The 16,737-nt window shown below is 40.2% G+C and overlaps 1 protein-coding gene and 1 long non-coding RNA gene across 4 annotated transcripts in view; one reads left to right on the top strand and one right to left on the bottom strand.

Moving 5' to 3' along the window:
* Positions 1-11,617, top strand: part of CEP95 (centrosomal protein 95) — a 37,174-nt gene extending 25,557 nt beyond the window's left edge. For all 3 annotated transcript variants that reach the window (XM_055575500.1, XM_055575499.1, XM_055575498.1), the window contains exons 9-20: positions 17-129; positions 316-445; positions 1,048-1,198; positions 3,833-3,972; positions 4,736-4,825; positions 5,638-5,767; positions 6,527-6,696; positions 6,810-6,884; positions 8,334-8,486; positions 10,586-10,732; positions 10,978-11,049; positions 11,309-11,617. In XM_055575500.1, coding sequence (XP_055431475.1) covers positions 17-129; positions 316-445; positions 1,048-1,198; positions 3,833-3,972; positions 4,736-4,825; positions 5,638-5,767; positions 6,527-6,696; positions 6,810-6,884; positions 8,334-8,486; positions 10,586-10,732; positions 10,978-11,049; positions 11,309-11,485 — 1,548 coding nt within the window. In that variant the 3' untranslated portion in view covers positions 11,486-11,617. The remainder of the gene's footprint in view (positions 1-16; positions 130-315; positions 446-1,047; positions 1,199-3,832; positions 3,973-4,735; positions 4,826-5,637; positions 5,768-6,526; positions 6,697-6,809; positions 6,885-8,333; positions 8,487-10,585; positions 10,733-10,977; positions 11,050-11,308) is intronic.
* Positions 3,926-16,505, bottom strand: LOC129648825 (uncharacterized). Its single transcript, XR_008712883.1, has 3 exons — positions 16,181-16,505; positions 12,277-12,425; positions 3,926-4,051 (listed from the first exon to the last, which is right to left on the bottom strand). It is a non-coding gene; the product is annotated as an uncharacterized LOC129648825 (long non-coding RNA).
* Positions 16,506-16,737: the final 232 nt, after the last annotated feature.

Here is a 16,737-nt window from a genome sequence, read left to right as displayed (position 1 = left end):
CCTTTGTTTTTAATAGGAACCAGACAAGAGAGTTTCCTTAACTTCCAAGTTGTCTAAAGATAGCAAACAGGAAGTGTATCCAGCTCGGGACCAAGGCCCTAGGACAAGGAAACTTCCCAGAGAAGAAAGGTAAGAGCACTGCAGGCGTCAGTGTTTACAGGTTGTTTGCAAAGGGATTTGCAGAGTTAAGCGTATACCCTCCAGATGGAGCTGTGAAGGCCAGGATGAAATATTTGGCAAAGCATGTATTACAGTTGTTCTGAACTGAGTAATGTACACTTGTCTATTTAAATGTCATATCACTTTTTATTACAGATACGAAAACAGAGCTGCAGTTTCATCCTGGGATTCACCTTTCTCCCAGAGGGCAGGAAAAAGGTTAACAGAACAAGAATTACATGCAGTATCAGAGAAACTATCTCAGCGCCTCTCTGAACTAGATTCGGCAAGTCTTATTTTTTTGTCTTATCTGTATTGAGATTGCCATAGTTGGTGAGCATTTAAGTGATTTTCCAATTAAGGTGAAAGCTAAGCTTAATGAACTAGAAAGTTAATTTTATCTTAGTTACTGTGAAAATCTGTACATCAAGCAGATGGGACATAGGCTGAGAAATTATCTCCTAGCCTTTTATGATATAACCAGATTTGGTACATATTCATCCAAATTTTATCAAATTCTGATTAAATAACAGATGATTACATTAAACCATATGTATTTAGATGCATATGTATTGTTTCTCTTTGTCACTAAAGACATTTTGATATAAAATTGGATGAGCTCTGATTTTCAAAAATAAAATACTGTAGTTTGGAGATATCATTGAATAAATATATTAAGTCCCTATATAACTTACTCTTAAGGTTATTGGAACTGATAGTCTGTGGCACTGATATATATCCTTGAGAAACTCTGCATAAGCGTCTGAAAACTTGTGCCTGAACCTGTGCCTAATTATCAGAGAAAGCTTTTAAAAGGTTTTATCTAATCCTTCCAACTTGCATTCTGCTGAAATCAGTAACAGATGTTAAAAAGAATTTTCTTGATAGATGTTAAAAAGTGCCCTGGGTGATCGAATGAAAGAAACGACTGGCTCCGAAGAGAATATTGGAAATGAAGAGGTGGGAAGTGGAAATGATGAGACACTGTCTCAGCACAGTGATGGCATTGTGGAGTATGGACCGAAGAAGCCAAGGCCAGGTAAAGCCTGTATGCATTTCATCAAGATCTGTTTGAATTTTATCTTGTTCTTTTGTTTGGAACATATTCTACTGTTTCTTCATTTTCCTGACTTTGTGTTGGTTTCTGAGCAGTATGTAAAACAGCCACTCTCTCAGTCCTGAAGGAGTAGTCTTGCACAGGAGGACTCTTAGCGTTCAGCCCATCCCTAGCTCCTGGTTGGTTCTCAAATCTCTGTGGTTGTCCAAGCCACTCTCTTCATTCTTAATGGCTCCTGGTAGTTGAGGTTGTGCCCTAACCCTTTTTGATGTGGGTTTTTTGTCAGTTGGGTCACTAAGCTAGTGTCTGGATTCTTTTCAGAGGAAATTATTCCATATGTAGTATATGTTAGTGTCTCTGGAGGAGATGAATTCAGGAGCCTGTATATTACCATCTTGAACTGGAACCCTCTCACCCCTGTCTTTTTACTTAAAAAAAATTTTTTTTTAATGTTTTAATTGAAGGATAATTGCTTTATAGTATTATGTTGGTTTCTGCCAAACATCAACATGAGTCAGCCATAGATATACATATGTCTCCTCCCTCTTGAACTTCCCTCCCACCTCCCTCCCTATCCTACCCCTCTAGGTTGTTATAGAGCCCCAGTTTAAGTTCCCTGAGTCATATAGCAAATACCCATTTCACCTTTTTTCTTGAACAGCATTGTGTTACCTGTCTAAATATGCTATTTTTTTAAATTTACATAGATATTATATATATTATTCTGCAACTTTTTTTTTCCTGTTAACATTGTTTTAGAAATCTGTTCGTACTTCTGGTTCACTCATTATAACTACTGTGTAACCGAGTTCATGCTTCCTTGGTGACTAAGACGGTAAAGAATCTGCCTGCAATGCAGGAGAGACCTAGGCTTGATCCCTGGGTTGGGAAGATCCCCTGGAGAAGGGAATGGCTACCCACTCCAGTATTCTCAGGGCTTCCCTAGTGGCTCAGACAGTAAAGAACCTTGCCTGCAATGTGGGAGGCGTGGGTTCAATCCCTGGGTTGGGAAGATCCCCTGGAGAAGAGAAGGGCTACCTACTCCAGCATTCTTGCATGGAGAGTTCCACGGACGGAGGATCCTGGCGGGCTACAGTCTACAGGGTCATGAAGAGTCGGACATGACTAAGTGACACTTTTCACTGATTTCATACAGTGTGTCTCATTTATATGAGTGTGTATTTTTATTTATGTATATGTGGATTTTTTTTGCTTCCAGATTTCATAACTACAAACAGTTCTGCAATGAACAACTTGTAATATGTGCAAAAGCTGCTCTAGGATCCACATCTGCCAGAATTGGTAGATCAGGGGTTTACACTTTCTTACCATTGCCAACTTCCCCTCCAGAGTGACCACACACATTTGTATTTACATGAGCAATGCCTGACAGTTTTCGGTTTGCCACATCGTTGCAGATGCTTCCTACTGCTTGTTCAAATAATTATCCCATTTTCCAGCAACTAAAATTCTGCATTCATTTTTATCTACTTTGGTCATCCCTTGTTTCTCTAGAAACAGTCCATTTCTCATCCAGAACTTACTTTTCAGTGTTTTATTTAACTTAAAGAATACTTTTTCCTTGTCTTGATTATTTCCTCTCTTCCCTGAGATTTGGCTTAGGTAATCTCTAGGAACCCTCATCCTGCAATGTGCATGTTATACCATTTTGAAAACACATTGTAAGTTAAAATGTTATGTTTATTGGATCTTCAATTTCTAAAGAATACATTGTGAACATAGTAAAAATGTTATTAAAACACCATTTAAAATAGATTGTGCAAGTTAGTTTTACTTAACTTGAAAGATTTAAATGAAGAGAGTATGTGCAAGTTAGTTTTACTTAACTTGAAAGATTTAAATGAAGAGAGTAAAGAGACAAGAGCTCAAGGACAGGTTACTTCTCTGGAAACATTTATTTAGAAAGTTATCAAGCCTTGCAGATTTCCTTGATGTCAGAGCTGTATTGAATTATTCGCTTTTCCAAAAAGGCACAGCATCCCCCTCTTCACAACTAGCAGATTCCTAAGTTTATCTATAAACAATGGGACATAAAAAGGTTTCTGGAGGGAAATAATTTGTTAGATCTCACAGGCAGTGTGGAATATGGGGGCTGGATCACTAAGTAGGGAACAACAGGACTGCTTAAAAAGGCTAAATAACTTCTGTGTGTAAGGTGCTGCTTTATAAGGGTAAGGGGTGTGTGTGTGTGTATGTGTGTACACATACATACACACTTACATCCCCCTCCTCAGGACCTACATAGGTAAAAGGTTAGTGGACACATTGCTATGGTTTACCTTTTTTTTCCTCTCTACTACCAAGAGTACTTACTAAGTACAGGCCTTTGTGTGCAGCAGGCATCCCACATGTTGCTCCATTTTCAACCCAAAAGTGAATATAGAAACTCAGTACATCTTTGAAACATTTTGAGTACGTATTTATGTGCATTTGTCTGTCTGCTTGGTATGATTAACATACAAATAGAAGTTACTTAGAGGAGAGTACATTCAGCACATTCACAGTCTCTCTGGATTTGGTAAAAATCAACTGTTTGGTGCCAGCTTAACATTTCTGGCTCTCAGAAACTCACGGTACGTGTCTCTTGTGTTGCAGGACTTGCCGTGCATAGAAAGGCATCCTCCAGATCTCATTCACTCTCTCCATCTCCAGTTAACAAAAACAAACAATTCCAGATGGAGAGAAAAAAGCAGCGAAAACCAAAAGAAACAGATGTCCGCCAATTTCAAGCAAAGGTATATCCCATCTCTTGACTGTTACTAGGCAGCAGGTATTACCATTATTTACCCTCAGCAGGATGCTACAGTGAACATGCTGTTGATGAAAGGCATAAAATGCATTTAGGATTCTTGAGCTGAGTGGATGACAAAATCATGTGACATGGCTTTTATGGTCCCCCATTATAAAACTTGTACTCCTGAAACTCTAACAAAACTAACCATATATAGCCCAGGGCTCCAGTGGATTAAGAAAGTGTATCAGTGTAGACTGATATTTTCAGAGAGAGGTTTAGAAATAAAGAGAACTTGAGGTGGGTTAAATGTGACAGACCATTTGAGTTACAGATGGGATGAAAATCCCCAAGACAGGAATGAAAGGAGGTGGTTACGGGTCAACAGGAGAATGAATGTATGATTACTGAGGAAGACTTTCTGCTGTGGAATAGTGATTTTGAAATGTAACATAAATTTAGAACACTTAAGTTGTTTGCTGTCGTGTGTTTTATAATGGTGAAAACTAACTCAGTATGTAATTCAACATGTAACTTCCATCCAAGGGTGTATCAAAATAATTATAAACTGTGGGAACAAAAAAACAACATTAGGTAAAGTTTTATGTCTCAGTTAGGTGTCTGTTAAATAATATGTTTATTGATCAGTAGCCTGAAAGGAACTTTAAAAAAAGTGATTCGAATGGCAGTCTTAGGTAGATTTTTTTTTCTTCATTTTCATTTGTATGTTTTTAATAACTATAATATCATACTGCCTTTCCCTGTAGGCAATAACCGAGGCATTTGAAAAGGAACTAAGAAGAAATAAAGTTCAAGAGAATATTGGACCTCTAGGAATAAATGACGAGGAGGAAACAGTGGGTAAAAGTCTCTACTGTAATAAATGCCATTTGATCAGATCAGTGGAAAGTACAGAGATGATCTTTTTAAAAGGAAAAAAGAATCGACAGAACCTTAATCATTAGCCTCTTAGAAAAAAGCAGAATTTCATTTCATGGATGTGGATTTTCTTTTATTCATAGGGTAACCAAGCTGCTAAAATGTGGTACCAGAAACACTAGTATTTTTTCCTGCCTGCCTGAAACTTACATCAGTTTTAAGGGCTTCTATTGTTTTATCAGTTCACCAAGGCTTTAAAGACAGTCTGGGCTGAGAAGTTAAAGAGGGAGAGTAAGAGAAGACAGAAAATCCCAGTTCTAAGCTTGGTTGGAACAAACCCAAAGCATAAGTTTTCATTGCCTTTCAAAAGAATAGTTACAGAAGCTAAATGAAAGCATGGAAGAAAATGCTTATGCTAAAATGTTCACAAACCAGGATATAGAATACAGTATGGTTATAACTAAACATTGTCTTAGAACTTTTGTAATCCACATGGAAAAGCCTGTCAAAGAAGCAAGCACATCAGAACATTGTCAGTTGTTGTATTTAGCGGGTAGGACTATGGCAACTATGAAACTTGAATAAGATTCAGTGCTTTTTCAAACTCCACAGGATGCCAGAAACTAAAGAGGTATTTCACTTAGAGTAGGTAAAGACTAACCAAATTTTAGAAGTCTGAAGTAAGGTAGTTTGGTTGGGAATTATGTTGACTATTTTTGCTGATACGTAATATTTAAGATGATATATGAAAGCCCTATTAGACTTCTCATTCTACTGTTTCCTGTCTAAGGAAAAAATATACAGAGAAGCTGTTCATAAAAGAACTCCAAAACGAAGCCAGCCCTGGAAGATTTACTCTAGAAAAACCACAATTCCAAGTCCAAGAGGTGGCTTGCCAAAGCCAAATAAAGCAGTTCCAAGTAAGAACCACAAAATTGTACTTTATGGAAAACTGGCATGCTTTGAAAGTGCACACTGCCTGCCAAGGACACAGCACTGAAAACTAACATCTACCAGTGAGCTGGACAAAGTGCCCTCTTCTGCCACTGCTGTATGCTAAATTTCTATAAAGAGAGAGAAAACTCTTAAATGAGCCATTTCTTTAAAACTCTTAAGTATATGCCAATACATTGGCACAGAGGAATGCACTGGCTATGACCTGCTGTTCCAGCTTCAGCTCTCTCTGTTCACTAAGTGCTGGCTGCCTTTTCTTTGTTTCTGGGAAGTTGGTAGAACCAAAGGGATGCTCCAAAGCAAGCAGAGAGCCTATCCAGCTCCTGTATATTGACAGTTGGCACCGAGGTGCAGTTTCAAAGACCACTGACCTTCTAACTACATCCTATTAGACACAGACTTTCCCTCCTGGGAGGGTTGGAGAGTCTGTTTGACCACACACAGAGCATCCACCCCAGGCACTGAGTCAGCTGAGCAGTTAGGACGGACTTCACAAGACCAGCATGTCCTCAGTCAGAAATGTTGAGCTTATTTTCATCCTTACTAGTTAGTTGGCTTGTCCCAATCAGAAAAGGAATGCAAAAGTAATAACATACTTTTAGACTTGTTCTTTGCAGGCTCAGAGCCATATCATGTAGATAAGCTTTGACTGAAGGTTGAATGAGGTTTCTTCTTAAAAGCTGTCAGCAAGTTTCTCAGATTAAAAAATTTTTTTTACCTCGCAGTGAAAGTGAATGAACACAGTCTCCTGCCCCTAATGCTGGAGCAGTTTCCATTTCTCTATGTTTCTGGCCAAACACTAAGCAAAATGTGGAAACAGCAAATCGCACAGGTTGAACAACTTAAAAAAGATGCATATAGAGAAAATCGATCAAAGAAGAAACTCCAGGATGAAGTAAGATAACTGTCAATTAAGCATAGAAATATAAAGCAAAAAGAGGCAGAGCTTATCCTTGATAATCGAGTGAATAGAATTATTAACTTCCTTCTCTTCCATCCCACTTAAAGATAGAAGAAGCCTTGAGAAGGCATGACCTCCTTACTGCGCTTATCAAGAAAGAATATGAACATAACAAGAGACTGGTATGTCAAGAGCAAACTGGGTACTATATCTTTGAATTTGTAAGTTATATTAATTACTTTTATTTGTACTAGCTGGGCAGTATCCCTACTGACTCATACCTCCAGCATTTGCCTGTGGAAGCATTTAGGTCTTTAACCAACACTGATGTGAGGGTAAGGTGCTAGGTGCTTCATAAACACGGTTTTATTTTTTCTTATTTATTTTTTAATTGGAGGGTAATTGCTTGACAGAATTTTGCTCTTTTCTGCCAAATATCAACATGAATTAGCTATAGGTATACATATGTCCCCTCCGTCTTGAACCTCCCTCCTGAACTTCCCTCCCTATACAGTGTCTCTGTAGTAAGACAATGGAGATGTTTTCTATGAAATGAAAAACCTGAAGTTTTGAAATGTTAACTTGCCCTCAGTCTCACCATAATCAGCAAGGGCAAGGTTAGATTTTAATCCAGGTCTGTCTCTACCTATGAGCCCCTTCAGGGTACCAGGTGGTTAACTCAAGTGGCTTTTTTGGTCCTCTCCCTTCTTTCTCAGGTCCCAAATAGAAAGTTGAGGTTATTTATGCCTCCATTATAATTTGGGCTAACAATCGCATACAGTATAATGTTATCCTCTTAAGTATCATGAAGGGAGAGGACAGAGATCAAAGACATTAATAAGCCAGAGGAAGAGACTGAGTATAGAGACAAGCTGCTGCTAAGTCACGTAAGTCGTGTCTGACTCTGTGTCTGACCCCATAAACGGCAGCCCACCAGGCTCCCGTCCCTGGGATTCTCCAGGCAAGAACACTGGAGTGGGTTGCCATTTCCTTCTCCAGTAGAAACAAGGAGTGAGAACTGAAACTCTCAACAGTTCCTGAGAAGGAAGGGGAAGCATCAGGAATTGCATGTGGGACTCTGGTGCTGGGGAGAAGAAAACACGTGTCTGGACAGGTAGTTAGAAGGCTTTTCCTTCATGACTTCATTTCATCCTCACTACTTTGCTAAGATATCACCTGATTTCCTTAGTTTTGCATCTTTTGAGAGTGCCAGTTTTCTACTCCTTTTTAAGTGGGCATCTGGGTATTACTTAGGTGACCTCCTGGAGGAACAGGGAGATGAGATTCTCGTTTGAGAGGGGCTCAGTGAAGATGGCTCTTCTTTTTCCGCTCTTTGGGCTACACAAATGGCATGTGGGATCTTACTTCCCCACCAGGGGTGGGGCCCATGCCCCCTGCAGTGGGAGCACAGCATCTTAACCACTGGAGTGGGGCAGCTCTTCCGACTCCGATGATGAACCTACCAACAAAGACTGGAAGGCTTCTGGGGGCCACACACTCTGCCCAGCCAGCAGACCACGGGCCCTCCATAGCCAGCTTGCTGCCTGAAGACATCGTGATGGGGAACAGGGCAGATGAGAACATCGGAGTCTGTCTTCCTCTTGTCCTTACCTCTTTTTCCTTTCCCTTAGCAAGACTTCAAGGACCGAATTCATAGGCAGAAATTGACCCAATCAAAGATAAAAGAAAATCGACAGCAGATTGTTCGTGCCCGAAAATATTATGATGATTATAGAGTTCAGTTGCGTTCAAAAATGATGAGAATGAGGAGCCGGGAAGAAATGGTAACTATGGCTTTTCTGTCCAGTCCAATTAAAAAGATAAATTTTGTCTGTTACGTTTTTGAACCACCTTCATTGCGACTCTTGTCCTAATTTGAATGCAAGTCTGAGTTCAGACTTGTTCGCACCTCATTTTATTACTGCCATAGTGTGTCCTAGTGTATTCTCGGTCTCTACTACTACTTTTAAAATCAAAGTGTAGTTGATTTACACTTGAAGTATAGTTGTGTTAATTACTGCTTTACAGCAATGACTCCGTCATACATCCATTCTTTTCCATTATGGTTTGTCAAAGGATATTGACAAATATCCCATACAGTAGGTCCCTGTTGTTTATCCATTCTCTATATGAAAGTTGGCACCTGTTAACCCCAGCTGAGCCGCTGCATCCTGCCCCCTCAACCCTCTCCCCTTTGGCAGCCGCCAGTCTGTTTTCTCCACCCCTATTTGTTTGGTAGATGGGTTCACTTGTCATATTTTAGATTCCACGTATAAGTGATATTATATGGTATTTGTCTTTCTCTTACTTAGTAAGATAATCTCTAGTTGCATCTGTGTTGCTGCAAATGGCATTATTTTGTTCTTTTTTTGACTGAGTAATGTTCCATTGCATATATGTCCCACATCTTCTGTGTCCATCCATTCATCTGCTGATGGACGTTTAAGTTGTTGCTGTGTCTTGGCTATGGTGAACAGTGCTGCTATGAACATCAGGGTGCATGTATCTTTTCAAATTATAGGTTTGTACAGATATATGCCCAGGAACAGGATTGCTGGATCAGATGGTAATTCTATTTTTAGTTTTCTGAGGAAGTTCCATATTGTTTTCCATAGTGGCTTCACCAGCTTATATTCCCACCAACAGTGTAGGAGGATTCCCTTTTCTCCACACCCTCCCCAGCATTTGTAGACTTTTTAATGATGGACATTCTGGCTGGTGTGAAGTGATACTTCATTGTTTTGATTTGCATTTCTCTAATAATTAGTGAGGTTGAGCATCTTTTCATGTGCCTGTTAGTCATCTGAATTTCTCTACTGTGCTTATCTTAATGTGAAGTCTTAATTCTCTCTGACCTCCTGTGTGTCGGTATTTTTCCAGGATGACTGCATTAGGGGGCTGGGAACATGTTCTAAGAGACAGGAACTTAAGGTGTGATTACATGACCTCAGATTCTACTCAAAATCAGGAAAATAATGGATAGGTATGCTGTGAGATCTTTCCACAGGATACTTGCTATTTCATCCTTATCAAGCTTGTGATTCCAAACTAGCAATATTCATCTCTAGAGTAAAACATTACGGTAATTCTACTTCGTGGGACTAAATACTCTGAAGGGAGTCATACTGTTATCCTCATTTCTAGAGGATACTTAGGCTTCGAGAGGTTTAATAACTTCACACTAAGGTAATACCACCGACTAATGAATGCATGGCTGTACTTTGGTCAAGAATTCTTACTAATCAGTGGAGGACAAGTGGGCATATCCAAATCCTTTGAACAACTGTTTATCTGTGGCCTAGATAATAATGACGTGGCCCTCAGCTGTGCACAAGTGGACATGCAGCATTTACTTCTGCTCTGGGGTTATTTTCCTGTATATATGGCTGCAGCAAAGAACCTTTGGGACACAGGAAAAGATGCTGAACATCATTAGTCATTGAAGGAATACAAATCAGAACAACAGTGACAAACTCTCACCCATAAAGATGGCTAAAGTAAAGTATTGGCAAGGATGTAGAAGTTGGAACACAGATGCAGAGCTGGTGGGGGTTATAAAACGGTGCAACCACTTTGGAATACAGTCTGGCAGCTCCTCAAAAGGTTAAACATGATCCAGCACTTTCATCCCTAGGTAACTATACACAGGTGTTCCTACTGTAACAGCCCTATTTATAACAGACAAAAAGAGGAAACACTACCAATGTCCATCAGCTGGTGAATTAACAAAATGTGATATCCATATAGTAGAGTATTAAAGTAGTATTTGCTAATATTTCAAAAACTTTGTGAAATACAGTCAGTATGCATACCTCTAGTTGGGCAAAATTTTATTCCTCCATGAAAACTCCGCATAACTTTTTCTGATTTAAATAATTAACAGATATTTAAGAAACTGTTTGAAGAAGGTTTACAAATTCAAAAGCAAAGGTTACGAGACCTAAGAAACTATGCCAAAGAAAAGCGAGATGAACAAAAGAGACAGCACCAGAATGAACTGGACTCAATGGAGAACTACTATAAAGACCAGGTGGGTTCACCGCTGCTAGTTTACATTCTGCTGCGCTTGATCTTGACCCCCTGGTGTCACGAGTCTGTGTTAATTCAGAACTTGTCACTACACAGGTTAGACTGAAATTTAAAATTAGCTAGTGCTTGACCACAGTAGAGAATCTGTATTGCTGATTTTCATTAAAGATTTTAAGCCTGTGAACATAATTGTTCATATTTGGACTACAAATACAAGGTTTGTTTTTTTTTCTTCCCTGTAAACAGTTTTCATTGCTGGCAGAAGCCATATCACAGGAACGTCAAGAGCTCAAAGCCAGAGAGAAATCACAGGCCCAGGTAATAATTAACAAGATAGAAATCATTTATTTACATTTTTAAGAAATAGAAGTGGAGAGGATACTAGTAAGATCTGTCAACGATTCAAAACCTGTATTCTGTGATTTTAACTTTACCTGTTCAGATCTCTGTGAGAGCTGCTGCTAAACTATTAAAATTACTGCAGAAGCTTAATGAGTAGGAAAGTAGAGAGGGAATAAAAATAGATGAGGGCCTGGATCGTGTTGTGACTAGCAAGATGACATGAATTCTCTTTTAGATGTTACATAAGGTGAAGAGGGAGCTGAGATCTAAGATGGAGAAGGAAATTCAACAACTGCAGTACATGATAACACAGGGCGACGACGACGCTTTTTTCCGGGAATTGGAAGCTGAGCGCTTCAAATGTCGGCTTCATTTGGCCTCCTTTCAGTACAGTAAAAATCCCTTCCTATGATGCCAGGCTTCCTCAGTGTGGACTTCACCAGGGCAGAGCTAGAACTGAGCCAGTAAAACAATCTAAACCAGAAGAATCATTTCTGAATGACTTACTGACTAGTACTCTTTATGAAATAAAATAAATACTGTTTTCTTAAAGTTTCCTGCTTTGAATTTGACCTAAAACTTTAAAAGAGGTGCATGAAAGCAATTAACAAGCCTCAATTGAGCAGCAAGCTCCTGAAGCCTATTGCTTTAGGTGAACAAAAACAGCACTTGAGGACCAAAAAAAAAGATCTCTGATTCAGAAAAGAGCTATAAAGTGTGGGCTTGTCACTAGAGGTGGGTCTTAGGGTAAAACCTTAAAAATACGATGGTTAAGTTTGTGTAACTTTGTCACATGGAGGCTGGAAGATGAGAATTATGCATTATGGCCTCTGTCATTTGGGAGGGGTGACAGGTGTAAGATTATCCATCTGTGTTCAAAAGAGCACTCGTGATTGCAGGTGGGAAGGAGTACACCAACCCTGTTTCTGGGGAGAGCAGAGGAGGAAGAAGGAGAACTCGCTCAGGGTGATGTCCTTCCTGAATAGGAGGGCTTCAGTAAAGGCCAGGAGGGGCGGGGAGACTTTAGAGCAGTTGAGGAAATGGGAACTTTGCTAATCAAAGCCAGAGAATGGCAGAGGGCACCAGAAGAGGATTGGAAGGGAGAAGAGAGGCTCCCATTAGGGTGTATAGAGAGAGGAATATATGGACAAGGATAGAGGCCCAGGGAGGCCAGCTGGCCATGGTAGGGTGGGATCTGCTTACCTTGGAGAGAAGAGCAGCAGCTGAACCCAATGCTCTGGTCCCAGGTGCTGCCCTTTTGGAATGACAGCTGACAGGGTGGGGCCTCTAGGCAGGCAGGAGTTCCCTGGATAGCCAAGTTTAGAGCATCATGAGGAGAGACATGCAGACAGCTGCAATATATATATTGTGACAGTCAGTGCAGGTGAATGGACAGGATTCGGGAAATGCACAAGAGCTAGAACATAAGTTCTAAAACTGTTAGAGAAAAATAACATCTAGCTAGATATACATGCTATATCCTTAAATAAAAGGAGCAAATCTTTAAAAAGCTGTGGTATGAGTGGGTACAATGCAGTGTAGTCAATACAGCGTAGATAGAGGGTGGCCTCTATGGCTCACTCAGTAAAACAGCCACCTGCAAAGCAGGAGACTATCTGCAATGCAGAAGTTCGATCCCTGGATCAGCAAGATCCCCTGGAGAAGGAAATGGCAACCTGGTCCAGTACTCTTGCCTGGGGAATTCCCATGGACAGAGAACCCTAGTGGGCTACACATACTTGTTCATGGAGTTTCCGAGTCAAAAACACCTTAGCAACTAAACCACCAAGGTCTGGAAGAACAGTCCCCAGGTGTAGATTATTAACTCACTGCATAATATACTGTTCGAATTTGTTATACAGGCATCATTATGCTTGTTTTAATTTTTCTTTTTTCCTTTTAATGCTTTAGGACTCTTAAGTTAGTTCTGCTAGCTCTTTACCAGACTAAGTAACTGGGAATAACAAAAAAGAACAGGTGAGGGAATTTACCAGGAAAGGGATGGGACTGCTAAGCAAAGGTCAAACAATAGGAAACAAAAGATGCCAGTGCATTTTTGAAAAGTAGAATGCAAATTTATGAAGCGGTAACTTTACTCAGTGGAAGGTCTTGCTATCCAAGTACCTGTGGAGAGGGGATTATATGTGAAGCCAGTTTGCCCAGAACCACCCAGGGAAAGCTTATGGTCACACATTTGAAAAGTGACTTGCTGCTAAGTCGCTTCAGTCGTGTCCGACTCTGTGCGACCCCATAGACGGCAGCCCACCAGGCTTCCCCATCCCTGGGATTCTCCAGGCAAGAACAATGGAGTGGGTTGCCATTTCCTTCTGCAATGCATGAAAGTGAAAAGTGAAAGTGAAGTCGCTCAGTCGTGTCCTACTCTAGTGACCCCATGGACTGCCAGCCCTCCAGGCTCCTCTGTCCATGGGATTTTCCAGGCAAAAGTACTGGAGTGGGGTGCCATTGCCTTCTCCGGAAAAGTGACTTAGAACTATAATTTAACTATAACTGTAGGGGGTGGGGGTGGGGGAGGAGGTGTTACAGAATGAGGTGGTTTGTGTGAGAACTAAATCTATAAATATCCTACTTCATTCCCTCTGCCCCCTACCCAAATCAAACTGTCTAAAAGTAATGAAGAGCACTATTAACCACATCATCTGGAAATGCGGAAATACCAGAAGTGCTGACAGAAGGTTTAGGAGTAGCAGCTTCTGGAAAGTAAGACGGGTTTGGGGAAACAGGTGATGAAGAGTCTCTCCTCTTTTAATGAGATACAATTGATACATATCTTAAATTTATACAATACCTTAAATTTATACAATTTCATATATCAATGATTTGATAAATGTACATACTGTGAAATGATTACAAGTGTAGTTAAAATCTGTTACCTCAGATTTTTTTTAAACTGGTAATGAGAACTTTTTTTTTAAATAACTGTGTATGTTTAGCTTTGTATGTGGGACACTGGAGAATTAGCTGCCTCTCCTATAAAATGTAGAAAGGAAAAGGAAACCTCTAAGTAAGGCAGGAGGATAGAGCCTTTAGTGAAAGAATTAAGGGTGTCAGGGGGATTGAAAACAGGGCGAGTCTGCAACAGGACAATGAGATAGGCAGGGCCGACAGAAGACAGCGATCATTAAGAGAAATGGCATAAACAGAAGGAATTCCAAAATTGGGGTTTAAGCTGCAGCTTACAGAGTGATCTATTAGATTAAATCCAGACATGCTGAAAACGTTGAACGGAATTTCAGACTACTCAAACTAACCTAGAATTTGATGGACATGGCCAGTTTCTTCATAGCTTAAAAAATACACTAAATTTGAACTGCCTTTAAAACTCTGCCCTCTGAAGAACAAAGCTGGCGGCATCAGGCTCCCTGACATCAAACTATATTACAAAGCTGCAGTACTCAAAACAATATGGTATTGGCATAAAGGCACATAAATTAATGGGGCAGAATTAGAGAGCCCCAAACGATCCCATGGACCCAGGAACCTGGTGGGCTACAGACAAGAGTCAGACACAACTTAGCAACTACACCACCACCACCATATAAAATCAATTCAGTAACAAGTGAGCCAAGAATATACAATGGGGAAAGGATATTCTCTTCAATAAATAATGTTGGGAAAACTGAACAGCCACATGCGAAGAATGATGCTAGGCCGCTGTTTTTACTATACACAAATAGTTAACTCAGAATGGATTAAGAATGGTAAGACCTGGAATCATAAAACTAGAAGAAAAAGGCAGTGAACTCACTGACATCAGTCTTGGCAATGATTTTTTTCCTTTTTTGGGTTTGACACCAAAAGCACAAGTGAGACTAAATCAAACTGAAAAGCTTTTGCACAGCACAGAAAACCATCAACAAAATGAAACGGCAACCACCGAATGGGGGAAAATATTTGCAAATCAGACATCTGATAAGGGGTTAATATCCAAAGTACATAAAGCACTTACACAACTCAGCAGCAGACAATCTGGTTATAAAATAGGCAGAGGAATTGAATAGATAATTTTTTCCCAAAGATACCTGAGGGTCAACAGGTTCACGAACAGGTGCTCAGCATTACTGATCACCAAGGAAATGCAAGTCAAAACCACAAGGAGATATCATCTCATAACTTTGCTGCCAAAAAGTTAGTTTTGGTGACTATGTAGAGAAAAAAGAACCTTGGTGCACTGTTGGTGGGGATGTAAACCGGTGCAGCCACTATGGAGGTTCCTCAAGAAATTAAAAACAGAACTGCCATGACCCAGCACTTTCACTTCTAGTTAGTTATTTGAAGAAAATGAAAACACTGACTGGAAAAGATTATCTGCACCCCCATGTTCAACTGAAGCAATAGCCAAAATACAGAAACAACCTACGTGTCCATCGATGGATGAATGGATAGAGAAAATGTACATATATACACACTGAAATCATCAGCTTAAAAAAAATCCTGTCATTCAGCTTAAAAAAAAAAAAAAAGGAAATCCTGTCCTTCACAATATCATTAACCTTGAGGGCATTATGCTAAGTAAAATAAGAGACAAATATCATCTGATCTCACTTATGTGTCGATTTAAAACAAAAACCCTTCTCACCCTTCAAAACTGAGCTTGTAGATTCAAACTGGGGGTTGTCAGAGATGGGGAATGGAAAAAAATGGGTGAAGGGTGGCCAAAAGGTATAAACTTTAAGTTATAAGGGCTTCCCTTGTGGCTCAGCTGGTAAAGAATCCACCTGCAATGCGGGAGACCTGGGTTCGATCCCTCGGTTGGGAAGATCCCCTGGAGAAGGGAATGGCTACCCACTCCAGTATTGTGGCCTGGAGAATTCCAGACTGTGTAGTCCATGAGGTCTCAAAGAGTCAGACACGACTGAGTGACGTTCACTTACAAAATAGGTCATAGGGATGTAATATACAGTATGGTGACTAGTTACTATAATGTATTGCATATTGGAAGGCTGCTAAGGGATCTTAAAAATTCTCATCACAAGGAAAAAAAAATTTGCAACTGTGGCGATGGATCTTAGGACTGTGACCATTTCACAGTATAGACAGATAGCGAATCATCAGGTACACCTGAAACGACAATCTGTGTCAACTGTACCTGAATTAAAAAGCAGAACTTTGTCCTTCTGTCTTGAGGGCTCTCCACTGTCACCGTCTTTGGGAAGAGTGAGCGGTCTCAAGGTTTGAGTGTGACGCGCTCTCCATCTCAACTCTTCTGGGCCAGCGAAGTCTGCATGAAAGCTTAGATCAGCAGGAGGAAAACCCACCCCTCAGGGCGCTACAGTCTCTCTCCACTTCCTTTGCTTATAAAACACTCTTAATCTCTTACAGTCTGACTACAGCTCAGACTGTTTTGATAACCTAGATAAATCCCAGCTCAAACATCCACAAAAGGTATGCTAGAATCTGAGATGTCATGGGGAAAGGGAGTAGGGGAACAATACCAACTTTTAAAAACCAAAAGGGATTTGAAGTCTTGCTGAGGTGAGGTCATTAATCTCATGTTCCCATCATGACTGACTGACTGATTTGCTGCACACACTCTTGAGTTCTGAGCACCTCAGTTTGCACTGTAGCTTCGGAGACAGACACTAGAAACACTTGTTTGGAAGTTCCGTTTTTTTAACCACCATCCAGAGCTGTGTCCCTAAAGCT

This window comes from Bubalus kerabau, chromosome 4 (genome assembly GCF_029407905.1).
Source record: "Bubalus kerabau isolate K-KA32 ecotype Philippines breed swamp buffalo chromosome 4, PCC_UOA_SB_1v2, whole genome shotgun sequence".
Lineage (NCBI taxonomy): Eukaryota > Metazoa > Chordata > Mammalia > Artiodactyla > Bovidae > Bubalus > Bubalus kerabau.
This window is presented reverse-complemented; position numbering and strand designations above follow the sequence as displayed.